The following is a 21,343-nucleotide window of genomic DNA, read 5'->3' on the forward strand; positions in this document are numbered from 1 at the left end:
TGTTTGATTAGATATGTATAATTATGAATGAATTGATATGCGGAAAGAAGAGGGGACGAAATTCATAAGCTGCTATTGGTGTATTTGTTGCAGTTGTCGGCTTTGGAAAGAAGAGGGGACCAAATTCATCTGAGAAGTAATTGGTGAGAAAGATTTTTATTGGTTTGATTTGATCATGTAGTATTGTTATTTACTGGGGTTTATTCATTTAACTTTTGTGCTTTCGTTTTGAATATAAAGATGTGATTTTTATTTCAATCTTCTTTCCTATTGTGAAAGAATTTGCTCATCTCTTAGTTTTCTTGATAGTTTGAACAGCCATTATCAGTAAATTGCAGTATTTTTGTTTGGTTTCGATTGGTATAACGAATTGGGGAGTACTCTTTGAATCAAGTTAAATGAAAATCTAGTTATTTCCTCTCAAAAGTTAAGTAGAAAAAGGTACTAATATCCTAACATTCACTAAATTTTGGCTATCCAAAATGGTAGTTTTTGGCAAAGAATTAGTTGGAGATGAATTTCTTAAGTATAACTAGTTGGAAAACCAGTTGAGTTATGCAAGTACAAACTATTGAAACATTTAGGGGTATTGTCGAAGTAATCAAGTCCGTTATTAAGTTAACCAATAATTGTAATACAAGGGTAATTCGATTGAATGAATTGAGATAACTTAATCACATTATATGTTGTTTGTTTAGTAGACATGATCTGATACTTAATATCGAGAAAACATAGTTTTAAGATAGAGAAAACAAGATTACAAATAAATTCTAAATTTCAGTTTTAAATAAAACACAAAATTTCTTATTTAGCCAATCTTATAAAATAAACTCAAAACAGGTCAATATGAGGAAGAATCTCTGAAGACCACAATTTAAAAAAATAAAAATTATTCCCCCCATTTTCATAAATAACACTATGCATTCACATTTGAAGTTGTATGAATAGATCATATGATCAACTCAATCCTCTTTCCATCTCAACTCTCTATTCCGGGAAGGTTCCCGTGAGTCGAATATGGTCCAACGTACGTCGTAGACCATACCTATTCACGGCCGCCATGGCTGCTCTATACCCCCCTCCGTACGCTGGAGAGGCATCGTGGGCGATCTGGTGCATAAAAAACTCTCCTAGCTTGTTCTCGACAGCCGACTTACCTCCCTTCTTGGATGCTGACCAAGGAGAATATGACGATGATGAGGAGGAAGACGAAGCTGTAAAGGTGGCGGATGGTATGCTCAATACCTCCGACTCCAGCCATAGGCGCGCGAGCACTTGACAGATACCTTCTTCAACCTCGTGCCTCAGATGGCGATAGCCTGCACGCGCCATAAGTGGAATGACTTATTTAGCATAGAAGGCGCGTAAAAACCATCATTTATGCGAAGTGAGACACCATTTTAAGGGCTAGGATCATTACCATTGAGACGCAGCCATCCGTGCATCAACTCATGCGCAAGGATTGCTCCAGTCAGCAACCTGCAGCAAGAATTGGTTAAACACATTCAACGTGTTATATTCAACGTTGCAAACCCGAGATCTAGCTAGACAGTAGTTACCTTGGAAGGCCATACAAAACCAGAATGGCTGTAACATCACACCTCCTAACCAGCTTCTGCAGTTGTGTCCTCATTCCCACTAGTCCACACCGCTCCATTCTTGGCCTTCTCGACACCTGAACATTGGTCGTACGACACAGAATTGGTAACAAACAACCTAGCTAATAGTACCTTTGTTCAAAGACAGAGTGATTCAATGCTACTAAAGAAGAGCTTACACTAGTAACAGTCTGCTCTTCGGATAGACATAAGCCTCTTGTTTCCGGCATGTGATGATAGCCCTGCAAAATGGTAGTGATTCGTATAAATAAAATTAATCAACAATACTAAAAATGGATACGGAGAAAATACTTACATGCTTCTCGCCCTCAATGGCCTCATTAAGGGCTATTCTTTCAACAAGAAGCATTGGAATTTGCTGATCAATCCTCATGTTCAGTCCCTCATAGTAGTCCCTAATTGCATGGTACAACGGCTGACAGTCACCGGTGTCCATGATAGCCGACTCCATGCACTCCAAGCATATGCTACGACTATCTCCCAACGATATGTATCTAGCATTCCATGACTTGAAAAAACAAAAAACTGTAAGTTGCAGAGTTTCATCCTATGGTTGAAATGCAAAAAAAATGTGTACCTCCAAACGTTCGCAACTGCAACACCTAGCTGTGTTGTCGTGTTCGTGTGAAGGACAGTACTTTTGAGACCAGAACGGGTGGCATCTGTATTCTATCAAGCCAGCTCCATTAGTGGGAATCTGCAGATTAAACGACGAGTAGCAAATTAGTGTGAATAATAGGATTTTAATGATTGGGAGTTAAATAAATGGATGATGTTACTTACAAACTGATGACAGACTTCACATTTTGGATGAGTGAGCTCCTTGAAGCAGGACTTGTGGTATGTGTCTTTTCCTGACAAAGAGAACTATACTAAACAAAAAGAATTGCGTATTAAAAAAGGTTCGATAATAACGTTCGATTCATATCTAGAGCATTAGTAACTAAAGACCGAAGGACCTAACTACCTCAAGCTCAGTAATAGGGTGACCACAAGCGAAGCAGCAGAAGCACTCGCGATGAAAAAATGTCCCCATGCATCCGAGATAGTTCCCCTGCAAAATTTCACGTTCGCACCCTCCACACTTTCTGCAAAAGATCACTGCATCATTGACAAGAAAAACTAGAAATTTGTGAAGAAATTTTCAAGATCTCTTGGCAGAAAATGTGTAAAAAAAGTACCTATAGGCCTCCGGATAGTAGTCTCTATGGCCATACTGAGGGTTATACAGGGCTGAGTTGAAACTGTCATGAAGTGTCCTCGCTAGATCTTCATCGTTGGCAGTTCTCCATCTATATCCTGCACAGTTAAGTCCATCACCTTAGATATCACTCATTATGTGGTTTCTGTTAGGATGAAAACAAGAAGATATTACCATTCGGTTTGCTTATATCTTCGTTCAAAGAGAGAGCTACTGCACGATCTAATTCCTCTTTCTCTTTATTGGCCCGAGACCGGTCATCCTGCAGGTCCAACCAGCGCAAGTTTTACAATCGAAAACTGTCCATTCGTTGTCAATGAACTTTCCATTTTTTATGCTTTGGATCAAGGCATCAAGCCATGTAAATTCAAAATTTGATTATATTGTGAGTGAGTTGATTGTAGAAATATGCAACAGGCAATTATCATACATGATATACGGAATTATAAAAACAAAAGGCAGGATCATATAATAATTAAGCACTAATTAGTTCTTTTTCTGATCTCCAATACTATGTGTGGTTTAGCTCTATCCAAGATCTACTTTTATTTCTTTGGGATAGTGCAGTTGACAACTCAGTTGGATTTAAGATAAGAAAATCTTAGAAGATAAAAAAAATCTCTAAAGTAGGATTAGTATATGATACCAATTTGAAACATCTCTATTGATATATTCATATCAGGAATATATTCCACCTATCTTCAAACCACACTTTTAAATTCAAATTCATAAGATAGAGCAGAAAAATAATCACTAAAGTGTAATATTCCAACAGCTGACAATTAGTGATGAAAATTCAACCTTGAAAGATGAACATAAGGCACATATAGAGACAGAGGGATCAATACCAAAGATCTAGTTGGGGCGCGTAAGATGACATTTCCATCACCGGGCTGCTGCACGCCCGTTGCAGCTCTCCTTCTACTACCTCCACCTTGGAAAACCTTGCTCAGCCATCTCATGAGGCGCGACTTCCTCTCTCCGTATGAAGAGACGATATTCCCTGCTTAAACCCCACAATGAATACATAAATTTCTTAATGATTGAACAGTTGGTTATACAAGATTGAAGAAAAGTATCCCAAACATCAACAAAATTGAAAACTAAACTAAGCACTAGATCAAAATGCAACCACAAATAGCCCTTACACATAGTTATGGCACAACAATAATCCAGATTATACAGAAACAACCTTCTTGATGCATAACTGATATAAATATAATAAGGGCATTAATAAATTGGCAAAAAGGGATAATCTTGAGACAAACAGAAGCAAATTTCATCCCCCAAACCAAAAATATCATGTGGGAATTGTGAAAAAAGGCAAAATTTGTTAAGTTAATTAGGACAAAAGGAGAAATACATACCATAAATGCATGGCTGGGCAAGGTGGTTGACATTTGAGGAAGACATAGGGTATTTCCAGGATGAAGAGAAGGTTGTAAATTTGCAATGGTGAAAGGGACTAAGAGAGATGAGGAGAGAGGAGGAGGGGAGAGAGATGAAGAGGGAAACAGCATTGTAAATAAAGGTGGAGAAAAGAGAGAATCTGAGATGGGGGGAAAGAGATTCTTGGCTTGGAGAAACAAGAGAAGAAAGTTAATGGTGGGAGAATCTGGTGATGAGGATTGAGGTCAGATCAGAAAAAAGGAAGGGAATATGCAGAAAGGCTATGAATTTATCAACTTGAGTTTGAGTGAACTACAATATTCTTGCCCACCACCTTTGGTGTTATCTTTCAACTTTACAACATGAATGCATATGCCTCTTACTAGATTTTAATTTCACCTTTTGAGCTTTATAACATTAACTTCCGAGTCCATTCTAATGAAGGGTTAGGTATTTTTGGAATACGGTTCGCATGCAAATTAACACATGTTGAATACAAACGATAATGAAAGCGGAAGCATACTTGTGTTCATGCCGTCAATGAATCTCAAATAGGGTTGAGCGTCTTGCAAATGATACGTTTGAAAATGTAGAGAAAGAGTTATGTTTCTCGTTTGGTACCTTCGATGATACTATCATTAGAGGTCATGGCCTCTATATAGAGAACAAGTTCACAACTTTATTCGAACTTCAATTTCAACCATAACAAATAGAGAGTTAGCTAAAATGGTATCTGCACAATGGTGTTATAGATGATCATTTGACCATCATATTTATATTAAGTACTTCACATAATCAGATTGCTTAATAATAATTATAAATATATACAATCGTTAGACGATTATATTGGATCATATCATAATAATTCAGCACCTCGCATGGATTTTTAGTCAAGCTCTAAAACATGTTATTTCTCTAGTGCAATATGAGACCTAAAATCACCTTTTATGAATATTTTCATGGTCTTTCCCCTAGAGAAGAAAACAAGTCAAAAGTTGCAAATAATGGGGCTATCAACAATAAAAATGCTTTCAGTTACATACTTTAACTTCATCAATCAACATACTTAAAAAAAATACTATTAACAATATAACCTCAAGACTTAAGGGAATATTAGTATATAATTGAAATCCTCCAGCCACCACTAGTTTTATTTATTCCAAAGAAGTTAATTTGAAATCTATTTTGTTTTATTGACATTCTTCCTTTAGTAGAAGTTGAAACATAATATAAGTAAACTAGTGTGGAAAGAATTCCATTGAAAAAAGGTGTAATTATTATCTTGCATTCTTTTTTTATAGCCAAGAAAAAAGTGTAGTTATTAGATCAGCATGATACTTGGCTTTATTAAAGAAGGGAGACAAATGGCGAATCTATCATAAAGATTAGATCTGTCTGCTGCAAGAATAATCAGCCTTGTTTCAAAACACATTTAACTTAAAATTTAATTTTCAATTATGTAAAGTTTAAGATATATTCTATTCCTTTCAACGATATGAACTAACTTGTTACGATTGCGCAATCTAATTAAAAGTAAACGATGCTCAAATATTAATGCAATTACGTTACGTTAGTGTTGTGGGACATGCAAATTAGTTAGCAACTAATGCCCTATTTGTCATTACTAAGAAATAATTTAAAATTTTCATGAATACATTTTAAAAAGTATTCTTATTACAAAATCACCCGATGTTGAATAAGAACCGATACTGAAATCGTGTATTATCTCATCGGGCTGGTTAAAGTTTCGATTTTTTGGATGAGTTATTAAACCAGCGACATCCCTAAATTCTACTCCTTGGATACTCCTAAAGGAAATTGATCGAATAATTAAGGGAATAAATATATACTACTATTAACTGTTTAAGATTTCATAAAGTTATATTTTGTCAGTATAAAAATCGAGAATAAATCACCTAATATTTTTATGGGAGGTAAAGATGTAGACATGGATTTAGTGTTATTCCTTTTGTGACTTCTTTTACAATCTCTGACGTATCTCCAGCCAAGATGTGCTTGAAAAAGATTTTTATTTAGCCACATGCAACAGTATTACTACTTTTTTACTTTTATAGTTGTCAGCACAATATTATTCCATTCAATTTATAGAAATAAATTTATGAAGATTTATTTTTGATAAAACATTGTGACGATTATATGAACTTCTATGTCCAATAATTGAGTTTCAAAAATTAGGCTTGAGAACATGATCTCATCTTGATTGTATTTCAAAGTGGTTCTAAAATAGACATGACAAAATAACCTTTTTCCTTTAACTTTAGAGATTTAATGGGGTCACTTGAATGATCATATAGAAAAATTAGTTTGGAAATAGAAATCGGTTGCACTATTTATCTTTGTATAATCGAAATTAGTAATAGATCCCAAGTACGAGACTCGTGGAATCGAACACAGTGAAAGTCATCGATGACTTACCGTTGTTTGATGACATTGTCTATCATCTTTTGTAGACGATGTCTAGATCTGGATATAAACAAGTTGAAGTAAATATAAGCAAAATAAGTTTGTACTTAAAAGCTCAACATTTTTATTAATTTCACCGAGCCCAAAAATAATTAAATCTCAAATTTGAATTTACTATATCTATCAAACACCATAACCTCTTTTAGTGTCTCACCACAACTGTCATTTATAAGAATATTAAAAGTGTCTTTTTGCATCTTATCCGTTACATAATTTCAATACCAATCAACGAAAGAGATATTAACAAGTGATGCAATTTTGATCAAAACCACACAATTTTCATACAATTATATTGTTGGCATATAACTTGAAAATGACCCTTGACTAAAACGAATCCTTTTAGCTACTAATCTCCAAAAATAAATGAATGCAACTATATTATATAATTGGTCCATATAATCCAAATAATTTTCATGACAAACTGAATTAGTAATTTTCTAATTAAATGTGCATCTTAATTAACGTGACCTTCAATTTTGTTCCTTCCTCACTTAGGTTGAAAAATCTCACAATTTCTCACTAAAACTCATGAATTCAAGTAGTTAAAGGCATATTTGAAAAGTATTCTTGATTTCACAATCCGCTAATTTTGATAATGTAATTTAACATCATTACTAGTATTTTCCATTGATTTGATGAATGGCTTTAAATATGTGAATATTATTAATATTAAAATGAATAGTTTTTGAAGTCAATGCACCAATTAATTCAAAAACATTACGTAATTACTTCTCTCTCAAACCCCCAAAATATCTGTTGCAGAGACCCACCAAGCAACAGGGAAACGACTCTTCTCGCTCAAAATCCTAAAAATCGCACACACCCATGCGTATGTGTGTGTGAAGAAAACGCACTCGAGAGGAAGGGAAAGAGGGCGGCAGGGTGAGCTAATGGACCCTGTGGTTTTGGACAGGATAATTGACAAACTAATTGAAGTCCGATCCTCGAAGCCGGGCAAATTAGTGCAGCTCTCGGAGTCTGAGATTAAGCAGCTTTGTGCTGCGTCGCGTGAAATCTTCATTAGTCAGCCCAATCTTCTCGAACTCGAAGCACCTATCAAGATTTGTGGTAATTTTTTTCGCTTTCTTTAGGATTAAGGTTTTGATTTGATGATTTTTGGGGATTTTGCTTGTTTTTGTGTGTGAAGTTTTCCGCTTTTGTTCTAAAAGCTTTAGAAAAACCTAAATTGTTTTCATTGTCTTTTCCTGGATATTCAAGTCTATGATTGCTGTTAAGCTTCTCAACTGTTATGCAATTTTAATTCAAAACTTAGTTTAGCAGAATACTGTTGAGATTTTCTCTATTATTCACGTGATATTGTTGATCAGACTGGAAAAGTTCTACGCGAAGGTTGTATTTGCTCTAGCTGTATGTAGTTGAAGTTCCTTGTATTAGTTTAGTTGGATCGGTTGGGGATGTTGGCCTTTGTCTATCATTTTGGTGAATGAAAGGCTAGGCAATGGCACCATGCGATATTTAGCTTCGATCTAGTCTAAGTGAAACTTTTCATACCTAGTGTAGTGACGAAGATAATTTCCTTTTCTGTTAATTGTGTTTCACTGGTAACTCATAGTAACATGCATGTACTCCTGTTTTGGAATCTTTTCTTTGTATTTTTTGTGTAATTGTTTTAGGTTTGTTGTCTTTGCCGATGTTTTTATACAGGCAGAGCTAAAATTTCAATATTTTGTACGTCCTCGATTAATTTATGCTTCAACTTCATGGCCCAGAGCTTTAAAAGTAGCACAAACACCGGTTCAGATGAAGTAAAATATGTGTTCTAAAGTTATTTCCAATATTAAGACAATTGGTATTGTCAGTTGTCATAATAATGAAATGGTTTTAAGTGCATGTTTGTAGTCTTCAATGAAATGCTTTAAGCAGGAATCAGGATCAAGTTTGTATTCTTCAATGAAATGCTTTTGAGTGTCATGTTGGAAAGTGGAAACTAAATATCAACAGGGTCTTGTTACATGACAAACTACCCCACAAAGTGAATAAGGAAGCTTTAGTAATATCCTGCCTGTAGTCACTAACCAAGATACCTCCAACTCTTGATAGGAAAATATAATTGACGCTGAGAAAGTTATCATGAGCACAAAATTAGTTCTATCATGCTTTAGAGTTGAACAGTGATTAGTGAAGAGATTTTGCAATCATACTTGTCATAGATTATACTAACTTAATAAAAATAAAGAAAGAACATCTAAGATACTGAGTCCGTGTGCTGTAAATGGAACAGGAGGCAGCTTTTGAGATCCCATCTTCCCATATTGAATGGTTATATGACTTTTCACCCTGGTTTCTGTCGGTTGTCTTGACGAGGGAAAGGGAAGGGCTTGATGACCCAAAACAGTGTCTCATTTGGAAACAAAGAAGAGGGGCCGGTGGTTTGGTTGTATGTGAAGTTTATGCCTTTGTAGTTAGCTTACTTTTCCAATTTCGTACTGCTAAAGTTGTCTGTTCATAAACTTAATACATTTACTGAATATTTTTGTTTCACTAGCTTTTTGTAACGTTTGCTCAATTATAAGTGATTAGTTAATCAATTTCTCTTAGTAGCGTCATGATGAACGATCGTTTTATTTAATCATTGAAAACAATCAATCATGTCTCTAGCAGTGCTGTGTGATGAATTTTGTTAAACAAACCAGTAGTAATTCCGTTCTTATTTCAGGTGACATCCATGGGCAATATAGCGATCTTTTAAGGCTTTTCGAGTATGGGGGTTTTCCTCCAAAATCCAATTACCTATTTTTGGGTGACTATGTAGATCGTGGGAAACAGAGTTTAGAGACGATATGCTTATTGCTTGCATACAAAATCAAGTACCCCGAGAACTTTTTCCTTCTTAGAGGGAACCATGAATGTGCTTCTATAAATAGGATATATGGATTTTATGATGAATGCAAGCGCAGATTCAATGTGAAATTGTGGAAAGCCTTCACTGACTGCTTCAATTGGCTTCCTGTTGCTGCACTAGTCGATGACAGGATACTATGCATGCATGGGGGCCTTTCTCCAGAACTGAATAACCTGGATCAGATTAGGAGTTTGCCTCGCCCGACTGCTATACCGGACACTGGTTTGCTCTGTGATTTGTTATGGTCAGACCCTGGTAAAGATGTTAAAGGATGGGGAATGAATGATAGGGGAGTTTCATTTACATTTGGCGCTGATACAGTCTCAGAGTTCCTGGCAAAACATGATTTGGACCTTGTCTGTCGTGCTCATCAGGTAAATCGATCTTTGCTCTGTTCCTGGGTTAAGACTGTTTTCCTAACCTCTGTCTCATTTCAGGTTGTGGAGGATGGTTATGAGTTTTTTGCAGATAGGCAACTTGTAACAGTTTTCTCAGCTCCAAACTACTGCGGTGAATTTGATAATGCTGGTGCAATGATGAGCGTTGACGAAAACTTAATGTGCTCTTTTCAAATTCTGAAGCCAGCCGAGAGGAAAAACAAGTTCATGATGTCCACTAAAATGTGATGCTTCACCACATCCTAATTTTCAAGGTCAGCTCAAATTATTGCTCATGTCTCTGTCAATTTTCTTGAATTGGGACTGCTTACATGCAGTTTATTGGAGGTCCTTAAAGCTATTTCATAATCAATACTACTAGATATATAAAAACCACGTTAAAAGGAAAAGGCAAAAGCCTAAAGGAATGAAGTCAGTTCTGATAAGTAAAGTAATCAAAGTTCTCCTGTGTTCTTGCTTAGCAGTAGACTTTCCAGAACAAGACATTACATTTTATCCCTTCATTTGCCTACTTTCAATTACTGTGTGGTGAACTTCCCTCCTAACATCACAAGATATCCTGTGGTCGGACATCCGTGCATGTGCCATTCATCCTCATAATGAAACACCTATCATCTCATACAAGATATCCTGCTGTTTAATATCAGTGTTTAGTGCTTACTGCCCATGTCATCCATATCATTAGAATGCTTGTGCAGATGAGAAAACCCAAAATCAGCGCTTGATTTGAAATCAGATCTCAAAACATCTAAACTGGCATGAGCTATGGCTTGCGGCATAAGCCTATGGCAATATCCTGATATATATGTTTCATATCATGGTTTTATACAAGTGCATTACTTTTTTACTGTGGTGCTTAATATGTTGATCTAATATTCTAGTTAAAACTTAAAAGAATGAATATATGGCTCACGGCTAACCTACCATTTACTTTGGTGGATTGATTGATTTTGAACTTGTTTGACCATCTTATTCTTCGAATACTCAATCCTATTATTTATCTAAGTAATCCTCTCACTCAAGGTAAACACTCCCTAGATACTAGTAGATAGTTAAAATGTTATAGACTATCATTGTGAACTAAGATGTATTGGAATTTCGGGATATCCCAAGGCCCTTAATAATCTCTGTCGTCGAGCTAGTTTTGCTCGATTCTATCATTGGTATGGGATTAACTTTTTTTCCACCCTAGAGTAAACTTGATAAAAAAAAGTGGAGACCACTAAAATGTGGGAAAATTTGGCCATTTTTTTGTATCCCTCACTTTATTATGGTAAATTTGCAACCAAAGAGAATGCACCCTTAAGCTTACTGTTTGATACTTTTATCTGTATGGATGCCCATTTTGAGAGAGGTTCCTATATAAACTTCAAACTTTTTGAGTAATTTATTTGGTTCCTTGTACTTGTTGAATCTCTAATTTATGAGACTATGCTGCACTGTTGAGGCCACTAAACATATCAATAAAGTCCCTTTGCATCCTATTTCGGTAATTCAATCAGCTAGCTAAGTTTTGTACAACGCCACTGACTGTAGAATTTTATAATTAGAGTTCGTTTTCAAGCGATATGCATTTAACATAAAGACTGGCTTGTGATCACTTCAAACGTAAAAATAAATGGTTGATTCCTTTCCTAATCCCATGATCTACTAACTATGCACTGCCTTCCATATCTTATTGCTGCAGGTACTAGTCTTCAGTTAGTAGAAGTCGCAGCTGCACCTGGCTCGATCTCCCCCAAGAGCGTTGAATAAGAACCGTGCTTAAGCTTTTTTTGTTTTTTATTTCCTATCTCAAACTATAGTACACTTGAGAAGGAGTTTTTATTAGCGCGTCTTCAGGGGTGGATAAGAAGTAGATAAAGATTGTTTCAAACTCATGTTAGCAAACCACGGGCGCCATAATGGGCCAATTTATTTGGAAAAGGTTGGCATATTTGTCTAGAAATGAGCTTTACTTGCAATGCCTCCATGAATTGAACTATGTTTTCACTAGTTTAATGGTAGAGATGATTATGTGTACTACCCCCCTTTTGTCTGTTGATAAATTTGGTTGATGTTAGTTGCTTCTTTTCTTTGTTTGGAGTTTGGGGGTAGGGAAGTTGGATATTGGTATGAAAATTCGACTAAACTTTAAAATTGGGAAAAAGTGGCAAATCTCAAAGATAAATTTATGAGTATTGTTATACAAATTATGACAGTGGGAAAATGGAATCATTCCCGAAGATAAACAGTACTACAAAATAAATAGACAAACAAAGAATGAAGCTAACTAGCTTGAACAAATTAATCAAAAAGAGTAACCAAGAATGATTATTATTATTATTATCTAATAGCTAGCTATCATTATTTAATTCTCAAACAGAGCTAGGGAATAGACGACGAAGTGGTCTGGCTCTGAAATTATTTGTAAGAGCTTTGTAAGCAGCTTCTGATGGATTAATTGAATCCCAAAACACATACTCCGAATGAACATTACATGAAACTGAGGCTACATTGCAAAGTGGCCCCAACTCCACCGAACCACTTCCACAACATCCCTCTAGTGTAGACTTGAACCCTAAATCACAAAATTATAAACACATACATAATATTAATTAGATGATAGTATTATATATGTTATGCAAAGTAGTAGGTAATTATATATAGCTCACCAAATTGATTAGGCTTGTCAATCATCTCCATCATAGGGTTGAAGATATCCATATAAATAGCCTTGAGCTTTGGCATTGCTACCATCAACCTCCTCACTCGAACTTGGAGCTTCGCGTTGTACTCCGTTGCGTCCTTGTTGTGCTTCGCTTTGCACTCCCGCCTTAAAAGGTCACCGGTCAAATTTGCATTCTTCTGCGGCGCCGCTGACGGCGATAGCGACGACTGCGAAAAGACAGTGGTGTCCAAAGGTAGACACCCTAGCGGCGGAAGTCCAATGATAGCTAAATATTTGGCACCGGCCTTGTACAATTTCTGCATAAACCCTAATTAGTTTTTCATTTATGAGAAGAGCAATGAATGACCGGCGAAGAATATAATATTATAACACGCACTTTAACCAAAGTGTCTAGGTTATTGAGCATCATGTCATGGTAGGCAGGTAGGGAGTACTTAGCCCTAGTGGTTGGCAACAAATAGTAATTATCAATCATGTCACTTGACCCTGCTGATATAATAAACAACGAATTCCCAACCGTGGCCGTTGCCCTTGGAAGCCCAAATCTCTCTTCCATTTTCACAAACGCCCTTTCGAAATTTCTGAACTGTTTGTCCAAGTTGAGGACGCCGACCTCGGCCGCGGTCACGTCGTGGTAGCCCGAGCAGGCGGACGCGAAGCTGACGCCGGTGAGGAGGCCGTAGACGTCGACCGTGGAGTCGGCGTAGGCCGGCAATACGTCCTTGATGCGGAAAGCGGAGACGAGCATGTCCCCGGGGAGCTTCCCGTTGGTGAACCTTCCGGTGGGGTTTCGCCCCGGGAAGTCGAGCCCGTAGGGTTTGTGATTGGCGCGGCAGACGGTGGGGAGCTTGTTGTTGTTGCCGGGGTCGAGAAGGGAGTCGCCGAATGCGTATATGGCGCTTGGCCGGGCCGCAGCAGCGGCGGCCGGAATGACTTTGATGGATATGAAGAGGAGGAGGAAGAGTAGAGGGAGATGGCTATTTTTCTCCATTTTGTTTTGGCAGGTACTATTAGTTAACTGATTAACTCACACTAATGTTAAACATAAACAAACTATGAAATGCCACAAATTTATACACAACAAACAAGAAGGCAGGAGAGAGAGTTTGGATGCTTGTCAAAGGAGGAAGACCAATTCAATGTTTGAGTATAACATAAATCGGATCCAAAAATGGGGACAGTTATTAGTTATTACATTACACACGATTAGTAATGCAATAAAAGTGGATCCATTGCTTTTTGTAGGCCACAACTTTATATTGGTTGATTTATGTGAGATTCAAAAGATATTAATTATATCAAAGTTCTCTTTTAATTGATCGTCTGGATAGTATGAATTGATTAATGAAAGTAATAATTTTAAAATATAGATAATAGTATTGATCGATAGATATGCACAGTAATAATTAATTTAAACAACAATAAATTTGTATTACAAAATATCAACACAATAATAAAGTAGGAGTACCTCTTTAATGTGCAAATTATAAGCAATTTTTATATTAATTCATCCACTATTATGATCTCGTATTTCATAGTACAAAGAAAAACAACACAAATAGTTTTTAAGAAACATTAATTACAATTAAATCGTAACACAGACATAATTATGGAGTATTAATGAATTGTTATAGAAATTACCACTACTTTGTTGTTAATTTCATCATCGTAAATAAGTGAAACAAAAGACTGAAATATTATTAAAACTCTTTTTAATTGATCAATAAATAGAAATGCAACCTAAGGTTGCGTACAATGATCTAAAAATGAAATTCTTGCAATGCGTGGAATATACCAACTAAAACTAGAGTCAAGCTAACTAGCCTAAATTAATTCTTGACTCCAGGAAATAGACTACTAAGCGCACCGTCTTTGAAACTCTCTGCAACAATTTTGTAAGCAGCTTCTGTGGGATTGGATGAATCCCAAAATACATACTCTGAATGATCATGACACATGAGAGAGGCCACATTGCAAAGAGGCCCCACCTCGATTGCACCAGTTCCACAACATGAGGTTGTTGTAGTCTTGAACCCTAAATCACAAAATAAACATATAGATGATTAGGAAATATGTTAATGAAATTAGCATTAGTTAGTTAACCAGGTAGCTCACCATAGTCGTATGGCTTGTTGATCATGTTCATCATAGGGGTGTAGTAGTCCACATAGACAATTTTAAGATCATGCATTGCCTCCGCCATCTTCTTCACTCGGGTTGCGAGATTCGTGTTGTATTGTTGGGCGTCGGAGTTGTGGTCGTCTCTGCACTCGCGCCTTAGTGGGTCGCCACTTTCGTTCTTGAACGGCGGGATGTTGGTGAAGGCATCTATCGGCAAACACCCTAGCGGTGGAACGCCAATAACGGCTATCTTCTTGGCACCGGCTAGTCTCAATTTCTGCACCATCACATCAAAATCAAATCAGTGTCACTAATACAGTAACGCTCCATCTGTCTCATTCAAGATGACTGACAAAAGATTTAAATTAATACTATTAAAAAGGGAATGGATATGACACGTACTTTAACGAAATGTTCCATGTTTTTGAGTAACATTTGAATGTAGCTAGGGAGAGAGTACTTAGCCCTAGTAAGTGGCTGCATATAGTAATCATTAACAATGTCAGTTGAGCCTGCTGAAATCAAGAAGAGTGCTTTCTCGACTATATCCGCTGTCTTTTGAAGGCCGAATCTCTTTCTCATTTTGTCGAACACCAGTTCGAAATGCCACAACTGTCTGTCCAAGTTGTGGACGCCCAACGGCAGCGCGGTGAGGTGGCTGTAGCCCGAGCACGACGACGCGAAGCTGATGCCGGTGATCAGATCCTTGTAGTCGACGGCGTGGTCCGCGTAGGCCGGCAGGAGGTCCTTGAGGCCGTAAGCGGAGGCGAGGAAGTCTCCGGGGATCTTTCCGTTGCTGAACCTTCCGGTGTGGCTTTTGCCGGGGAAGTCGGACCCGTAGGGCTCGTGGTCGGCGCGGCAGAGGGTGGGGATCTGGTTGTTGTTGCCGGCGTCGAGCATGGAGTCGCCGAAGGCGTAGATGGCGCTTGGCCCATATGTGGCGGCGGAGGGAGTGGTGGTGATGGACAGGAGGAGGAGGAGGAAGGGTAGAGGGATGAGAGGGCTAATGCTCTTCATTTTTGATTGAATTCGAACTGCTTTGTTTTGATAGGAATGGATTAACTCGATGAACTCTGATGTAAAATGCTATGAGAGGCCACATATTTATACACAAACTCGAGAGACAGAATTTGTTGGAATTTGAAATTTTCAAGGAAGAATGACGGTTCAAGGTTGAGTGATCTGTTAGTAGTAAAATAGGAGAGCTAATCATAGGTAGACAATTTCAGTGTTTGAATCCTATATCTTAGGAGGTATTTAATTTATTTCTTAACTTCATGGTATGAAACAAAATTAAACATTGAGACATATAAAAATAGCGACAAGTAGTATGTAGGAGTAGTACTATTTACTTAGTAATCCTAATTAACTGTGGTGTGTCCTAAACAAATTATTGAATTCCTCAGTCCACTTCTTTTGTGAAAACCTAGTAATCCAAATTAATTATTGTTAGAATCAATCGCATTAACTCGAAGAAGATTGATTTGAGAAAACTGGGAAAAACTCTTATTGATCTGCAGATTATGACGAATACAATTTGAGCTATGAAAAACTAACTCAACAAACTAACATCTTATACTCCTTTCAAACATAACGGCTAGTTGAAGGCTCAGATTAAAAGCTATTTAACTAATCTAATCCAACGGCTCCTGTACACCTTCACACTAACGAGCTCGATTGAGCTCCAGCTCAGTTGATCCAGCAATATTCACAAACTCCACCTTGATGGCTCAACTGTCAACTATCCTTGAATCCTTTCTGCATATTTATCGGCTTCATGCATAGATCCAACTTCGGTTTTGGTATGGGTTTGGTTAGCATATCTGCTGGATTCTCAGCAGTATCTACTTTAAACACTTTTATCTCCCCTTCTTCAATCTTCTCCCCGATGAAATGAATCTACACGTTAATGTGCTTACTTCTTTCATGATTGACTTGACGTTTAACTAAGCACAATGCACTGTTATTGTCACAACCAATGCTCACAATTTCCTGAGTTACACCAAAATCAGCTAGAATCCTCCTTAGCCAGCAGGCTTCCTTGACAGCAGATGTTAGGGACATGAACTCTGCTTCAGTAGTTGATAAAGCCACTACTCCTTGTAGACTACTCTTCCAGCTTATCACTGACCCATAGAGTGTAAATAGGTATCCTGATTGAGATCTTCTAGTATCCAAGTTTCCTGCATAATCAGAATCACTCCAGCCCACCAATGCATCACCTTCAAACCCCCTTTCTCCATCAAACAGAATCCCAAAGTCACTTGCTCCCTTTAAGTATCTTATCAACCATTTTAATGCAGCCCAATGCTCTTTTCCATAATTTGACATGTACATGCTAGTCACAGATATTGCTTGTGCTAAGTCTGGCTGAGTACTTATCATTGCATACATTACACTCCCAATGATGTTTGCATAGGGAACATTCTGCACCTCCCTCCTTTCTTCCTCAGACTTTGGCATCTGTTCAGTAGTTAGCTTGAAATGTTGTCCCATTGGCACTAAAACTTCTTTCACATTGCTCATTTTGAACTTGCTGATCATTCTTGAAACATAATCTTCCTGAGTCAACCAGATCTGTCTATTCTTTCTTTTCCTCACTATGGACATGCCAAGTATTTTTCTTGCTGGCCCAAGGTCTTTCATCTCAAAAGCAGATTTAAGATCAGATTTCACTCTCTCAATCTCCTTCAGACCAGCCCCTGCCAACAACATATCATCTACATACAAAAGTAGAGAGGCAACCACAGCTCCACCTTGATCCTTTATGTAGACACATTCATCATAGGCTGACCTCAGAAATCCACTCTTTATCATGTGATCATTGAACTTCATATGCCACTGTCGGCTGGCCTGCTTTAGCCCATAGATGTTTCTCTTTAACAGACACACCTTTCCTTCATCTCCAGATTTCACAAAGCCCTTTGGTTAAGCCATGTATATAGTCTCTTTTAGGTCACCATGCAAGAAGGCTGTCTTGACATCTAGCTGCTCAAGCTCCCAATCCTTCCTTGCTACAATTGCCAACAAGATTCTTATGGATGTATGCTTCACCACAGGAGAGAAAACCTCCTCATAGTCAACGCCATGCTCTTGTGTTAAGCCTCTAGCCACCAATCTTGCTTTAAATCTCACCTTATCTCCACCAACAGCCTCTATCTTCTTCTTGAAGACCCACTTACAGCTAACCACCCTTCTTCCATCAGGTTTTTCAACTAACACCCAAGTGCCATTTTTGAGCAGTGAGTCAATTTCCTCCACCATGGCCTTCATCCAGCTATCCCACTCTTTACTCTCCATAGCTTCTTCATAATTGCTAGGTTATGAGTACTCTATGTCCTCTGCCACAAGCAAGCAAAAGAATAAGAACTCAGCATCAGAATATTTGGTTGATGGCCTGACATTTCTCCTTACTCTATCTCTGGCCAATTTCCAACTGCCTTGAATGGCTCTGGGGTGGACTACTGTACTTGTTGTGGTGATGATGGAATATTTGCAACCTCAGTATCTTGGCTCCCTTGAGTTTCCTGATGCTCCACCATGACTTCAGGGATCATTACATGTTCAGTTTCAGAAACACCAGAATCTTTCTTCTTAAAAGGCAGATCATGCTCCCAAAAGATAACATCTCTATTAATGACAATCTTGCCATTTCCAGGTTCTACACACCATAACCTATACCCCTTTACTCCTGGTTGGTATCCTATCATGATGCATTTAAGAGCCCGAGCCTCCAATTTTCCTTGCTTGACATGTGCAAAAGCTCTACAACCAAAAGTCCTTAGGCTCTCATAGTTTCCATGTCTGCCAAACCACCTCACATCTGGAACATCTCCATCTATACTTGATGAGGTGCGCATATTCATCAGTTTCACTGCAGTGGAGGCTACCTCAGCCCAGAATTTCTTCTCCAACCCTGCTGTAAGCAACATACATCTTACTCTCTCAAGGATGGTGCAGTTAGCTCTCTCTGCCACTCCATTTTGCTGTGGATTCATGGGCACGGTCATGTGTCTCTTGATGCCCTTAGCTTTACAGAATGCATCAAAATCCCCAGACACATACTCTAAGCCATTGTCGGTCCTCAAACAACCAAGCTTCAACCCCTTCTCAGCTTCCACTTCAATGCACCAATCTTTGAATTTGGCCAAGGCTTCTGACTTTTCTTTCAGTATGTAGATCCAAATTTTCCTAGAAAAGTCATCAATGATGCTCATATAATATCTGCATCCTCCAATGGATTTCACTTGAGCTGGCTCCCATAAATCACTATGGGCATAATCTAAGGGTTTTGTTGAGGTGTGCACTGCCTTTGGATAGGGCAGCTTCTTGGCCTTGCCCAACACACACTCTTCACATTCTGTAGAAACACTACCAGAATCCCTACACTTCACAAAACCTCTCTTGACTAACTCCTTTACTGTCCCCATGGCAGGATGGCCAAGTCTTTGATGCCAAATATCCAGGCTATCATTCACTGCAACACGAGCTTCATTCTGATCCTTCAATATGACAGCAACACTCATGTAATACAGACTGCCCTTTCTCTTGGCTTCTATGAGCACCTTGCCATCCTTACTCACTATCATTCCCCCATTCTCAGACACCACTCTACATCCTCTACTTTCAAGAGACCCCAGAGACACTAAATTTCTTTTAACCTCCGGAATAAATCTGACAGAACTCAAGACAATGATTCAGCCATTCTCAGCCTTCAACCTTACTGTCCTTATGCCTTTCACTTCATAAATTTGATTATTCCCAGGATCACAGAGCCAGCTATCTGCTTCAAATCATCAAACCAGTGGAGATTGGGGGTCATATGAAAGCTGCACCCAGAGCCCATGATCCAAGAACCATTCTCCATATGCTCCATAACATTAAGAGCCACTGGAGCTTCATCATCAACCACTGCCTGAGTGGTATTCACAGCCTTTCCACCCAACTCCGCCTGTTTCTTTTTCCAACCGTAGCAATCTTTCTTCAAATGACTGGGTTTCTTGCACCAATGGCAAGAACGAGTCTCTTTCTGATCAGTTGGTGGTGTTGGCTTATAAGACTCATTAAACTTCTTGAATGGCTTCTTCCCCTTAAACTTTTTGACAGTTAAGCTCTCCGAGATAGAATCAACAGATCTTCCATCTCCTTTCTGTAATTCCTTAGACCTCAAAGCCGATTGCACTTCAAGAAGCGTGATGGTCTTCTCTCAGCCATAAAGAATTGCATCCCGTAGCTGATCATAACTATGAGGAAGTGCATTCAATAATAATATCGCCTTATCTTCATCACCAATAGAAACATCAATATTTTCAAGATCGTCTACATTCTAATTGAAATCCTCTAGCTGCTCTAAAATTGATCTTCCATCCACAAATTTATATGAATATAAACGCTGCTTCATAAGTAATCTATTTTGCTAGAGACTTTGTAAGGTATAGATCCTCAAGTTTTGCCATAATACCTGCCGCTGTAGTTTCTCTGGATATCGCTCTCAAAACCTTATCTCCGAGGCATAGAACAATCGTGCTGAACGCCTTTGCTTCAATCTCATCATCTTTCGCAGCAGATTTCGCATCCGAGGCCTCTCCCTTCTTTTCTTCCTTCGCCTCTGTCGTCAAGGCCGAAGACAGTCCTTGCTGCGTAAGCAGAGCACGAATTTTCATCCTCCACAAGGCAAAATCATTCTTGCCAGTGAACTTTTTAGCTTCAAATCTTGATGCCATCTTTGTGTCGCGGATCCGATTCCAACAAGAACAATATCGAATGAATTTTCACTCAATCGGCAACTTCAATTTCCACAGACGGCGCCAATTGTTAGAATCAATCGCATTAACTTGAAGAAGATGGATTTGAGAAAACTGGGAAAAACTCTTATTGATCTGCAGATTATGACGAATACAATTTGAGCTATGAAAAACTAATTCAACAAACTAACATCTTATACTCCTTTCAAACATAACGGCTAGTCGAAGATCTACGGCTCAGATTAAAAGCTATTTAACTAATCTAATCCAACGGCTCCTGTACATCTTCACACTAACGAGTTCGATTGAGCTCCAGCTCAGTTGATCCAGCAATATTCACAATTATGATGTACATCTAGATCTCGTTTACATTCACAATTTTTCTTTTTTTATAGTTCGATTAATTACACAAAGCAAAACTAGGGAGTACTAAAAAATACAAGTAAAACAATCAAGAAAACTAAAGCATGGAATTGTATCATAGTTTAAAATTGAACTTATGAGAGCTGAAAATTACTTTCGTTCTATATATTACACTTACCATGCTTCTAGAAAACAGATTGTAACCTTGTTGAACACCAAGTTTAAATTCATACTCTTGGAATTACATATAGTACATAGTAAACTCTAATCCAACTTTGATACTCCCTCCGTTCCATAATAATTGTCACTCTTTTTCATTTCGGTTCGTCTCACAATAATTGTTACACTTCATTTTTACCATAAATGGTAAGTAGGTCTCACATTCCACTAATTACTTCACTCACATTTTATTATAAAACCAATATAAAAAAGTGGGTCTCATATTCTACTAACTTTTCCAACAAACTTTTCTTTACATTTTCTTAAAACT

The 21,343-nt window shown here is 37.9% G+C and overlaps 4 protein-coding genes across 5 annotated transcripts; 1 reads left to right on the forward strand and 3 right to left on the reverse strand.

Moving 5' to 3' along the window:
* Nucleotides 1–775: 775 nt before the first annotated feature.
* On the reverse strand, nt 776–4,346 carry LOC121765971 (protein DA1-related 2-like). Of its 2 annotated transcripts, none has more exons than XM_042162276.1 (12): nt 4,188–4,346; nt 3,669–3,823; nt 2,995–3,082; nt 2,801–2,918; nt 2,587–2,707; nt 2,403–2,486; nt 2,197–2,316; nt 1,915–2,127; nt 1,778–1,840; nt 1,560–1,675; nt 1,421–1,479; nt 776–1,319 (listed from the first exon to the last, which is right to left on the reverse strand). In XM_042162276.1, the coding sequence occupies exons 1-12, from the start codon at nt 4,231–4,233 to the stop codon at nt 988–990; spliced, it is 1,515 nt and encodes a 504-aa protein (XP_042018210.1). In that variant the 5' UTR covers nt 4,234–4,346; the 3' UTR covers nt 776–987. The 2 variants fall into 2 exon arrangements, with proteins under 2 accessions (XP_042018210.1, XP_042018209.1); XM_042162275.1 differs by having other exon boundaries at nt 3,669–3,826; nt 4,188–4,326.
* A 3,072-nt stretch (nt 4,347–7,418) lies between these two features.
* LOC121765499 (serine/threonine-protein phosphatase PP1) lies at nt 7,419–11,979 on the forward strand. Its single transcript, XM_042161679.1, has 4 exons — nt 7,419–7,761; nt 9,371–9,930; nt 9,994–10,208; nt 11,642–11,979. The coding sequence occupies exons 1-3, from the start codon at nt 7,584–7,586 to the stop codon at nt 10,180–10,182; spliced, it is 927 nt and encodes a 308-aa protein (XP_042017613.1). The 5' UTR covers nt 7,419–7,583; the 3' UTR covers nt 10,183–10,208; nt 11,642–11,979.
* A 237-nt stretch (nt 11,980–12,216) lies between these two features.
* Nucleotides 12,217–13,638, reverse strand: LOC121765009 (GDSL esterase/lipase At2g40250-like). The gene is made up of 3 exons (XM_042161042.1): nt 13,002–13,638; nt 12,609–12,921; nt 12,217–12,514 (listed from the first exon to the last, which is right to left on the reverse strand). The coding sequence occupies exons 1-3, from the start codon at nt 13,614–13,616 to the stop codon at nt 12,312–12,314; spliced, it is 1,131 nt and encodes a 376-aa protein (XP_042016976.1). The 5' UTR covers nt 13,617–13,638; the 3' UTR covers nt 12,217–12,311.
* Nucleotides 13,639–14,315: 677 nt separating this feature from the next.
* LOC121764979 (GDSL esterase/lipase At2g40250-like) lies at nt 14,316–15,804 on the reverse strand. The gene is made up of 3 exons (XM_042161008.1): nt 15,149–15,804; nt 14,741–15,023; nt 14,316–14,660 (listed from the first exon to the last, which is right to left on the reverse strand). The coding sequence occupies exons 1-3, from the start codon at nt 15,761–15,763 to the stop codon at nt 14,455–14,457; spliced, it is 1,104 nt and encodes a 367-aa protein (XP_042016942.1). The 5' UTR covers nt 15,764–15,804; the 3' UTR covers nt 14,316–14,454.
* Nucleotides 15,805–21,343: the final 5,539 nt, after the last annotated feature.

Source organism: Salvia splendens, chromosome 14 (genome assembly GCF_004379255.2).
Source record: "Salvia splendens isolate huo1 chromosome 14, SspV2, whole genome shotgun sequence".
Lineage (NCBI taxonomy): Eukaryota > Viridiplantae > Streptophyta > Magnoliopsida > Lamiales > Lamiaceae > Salvia > Salvia splendens.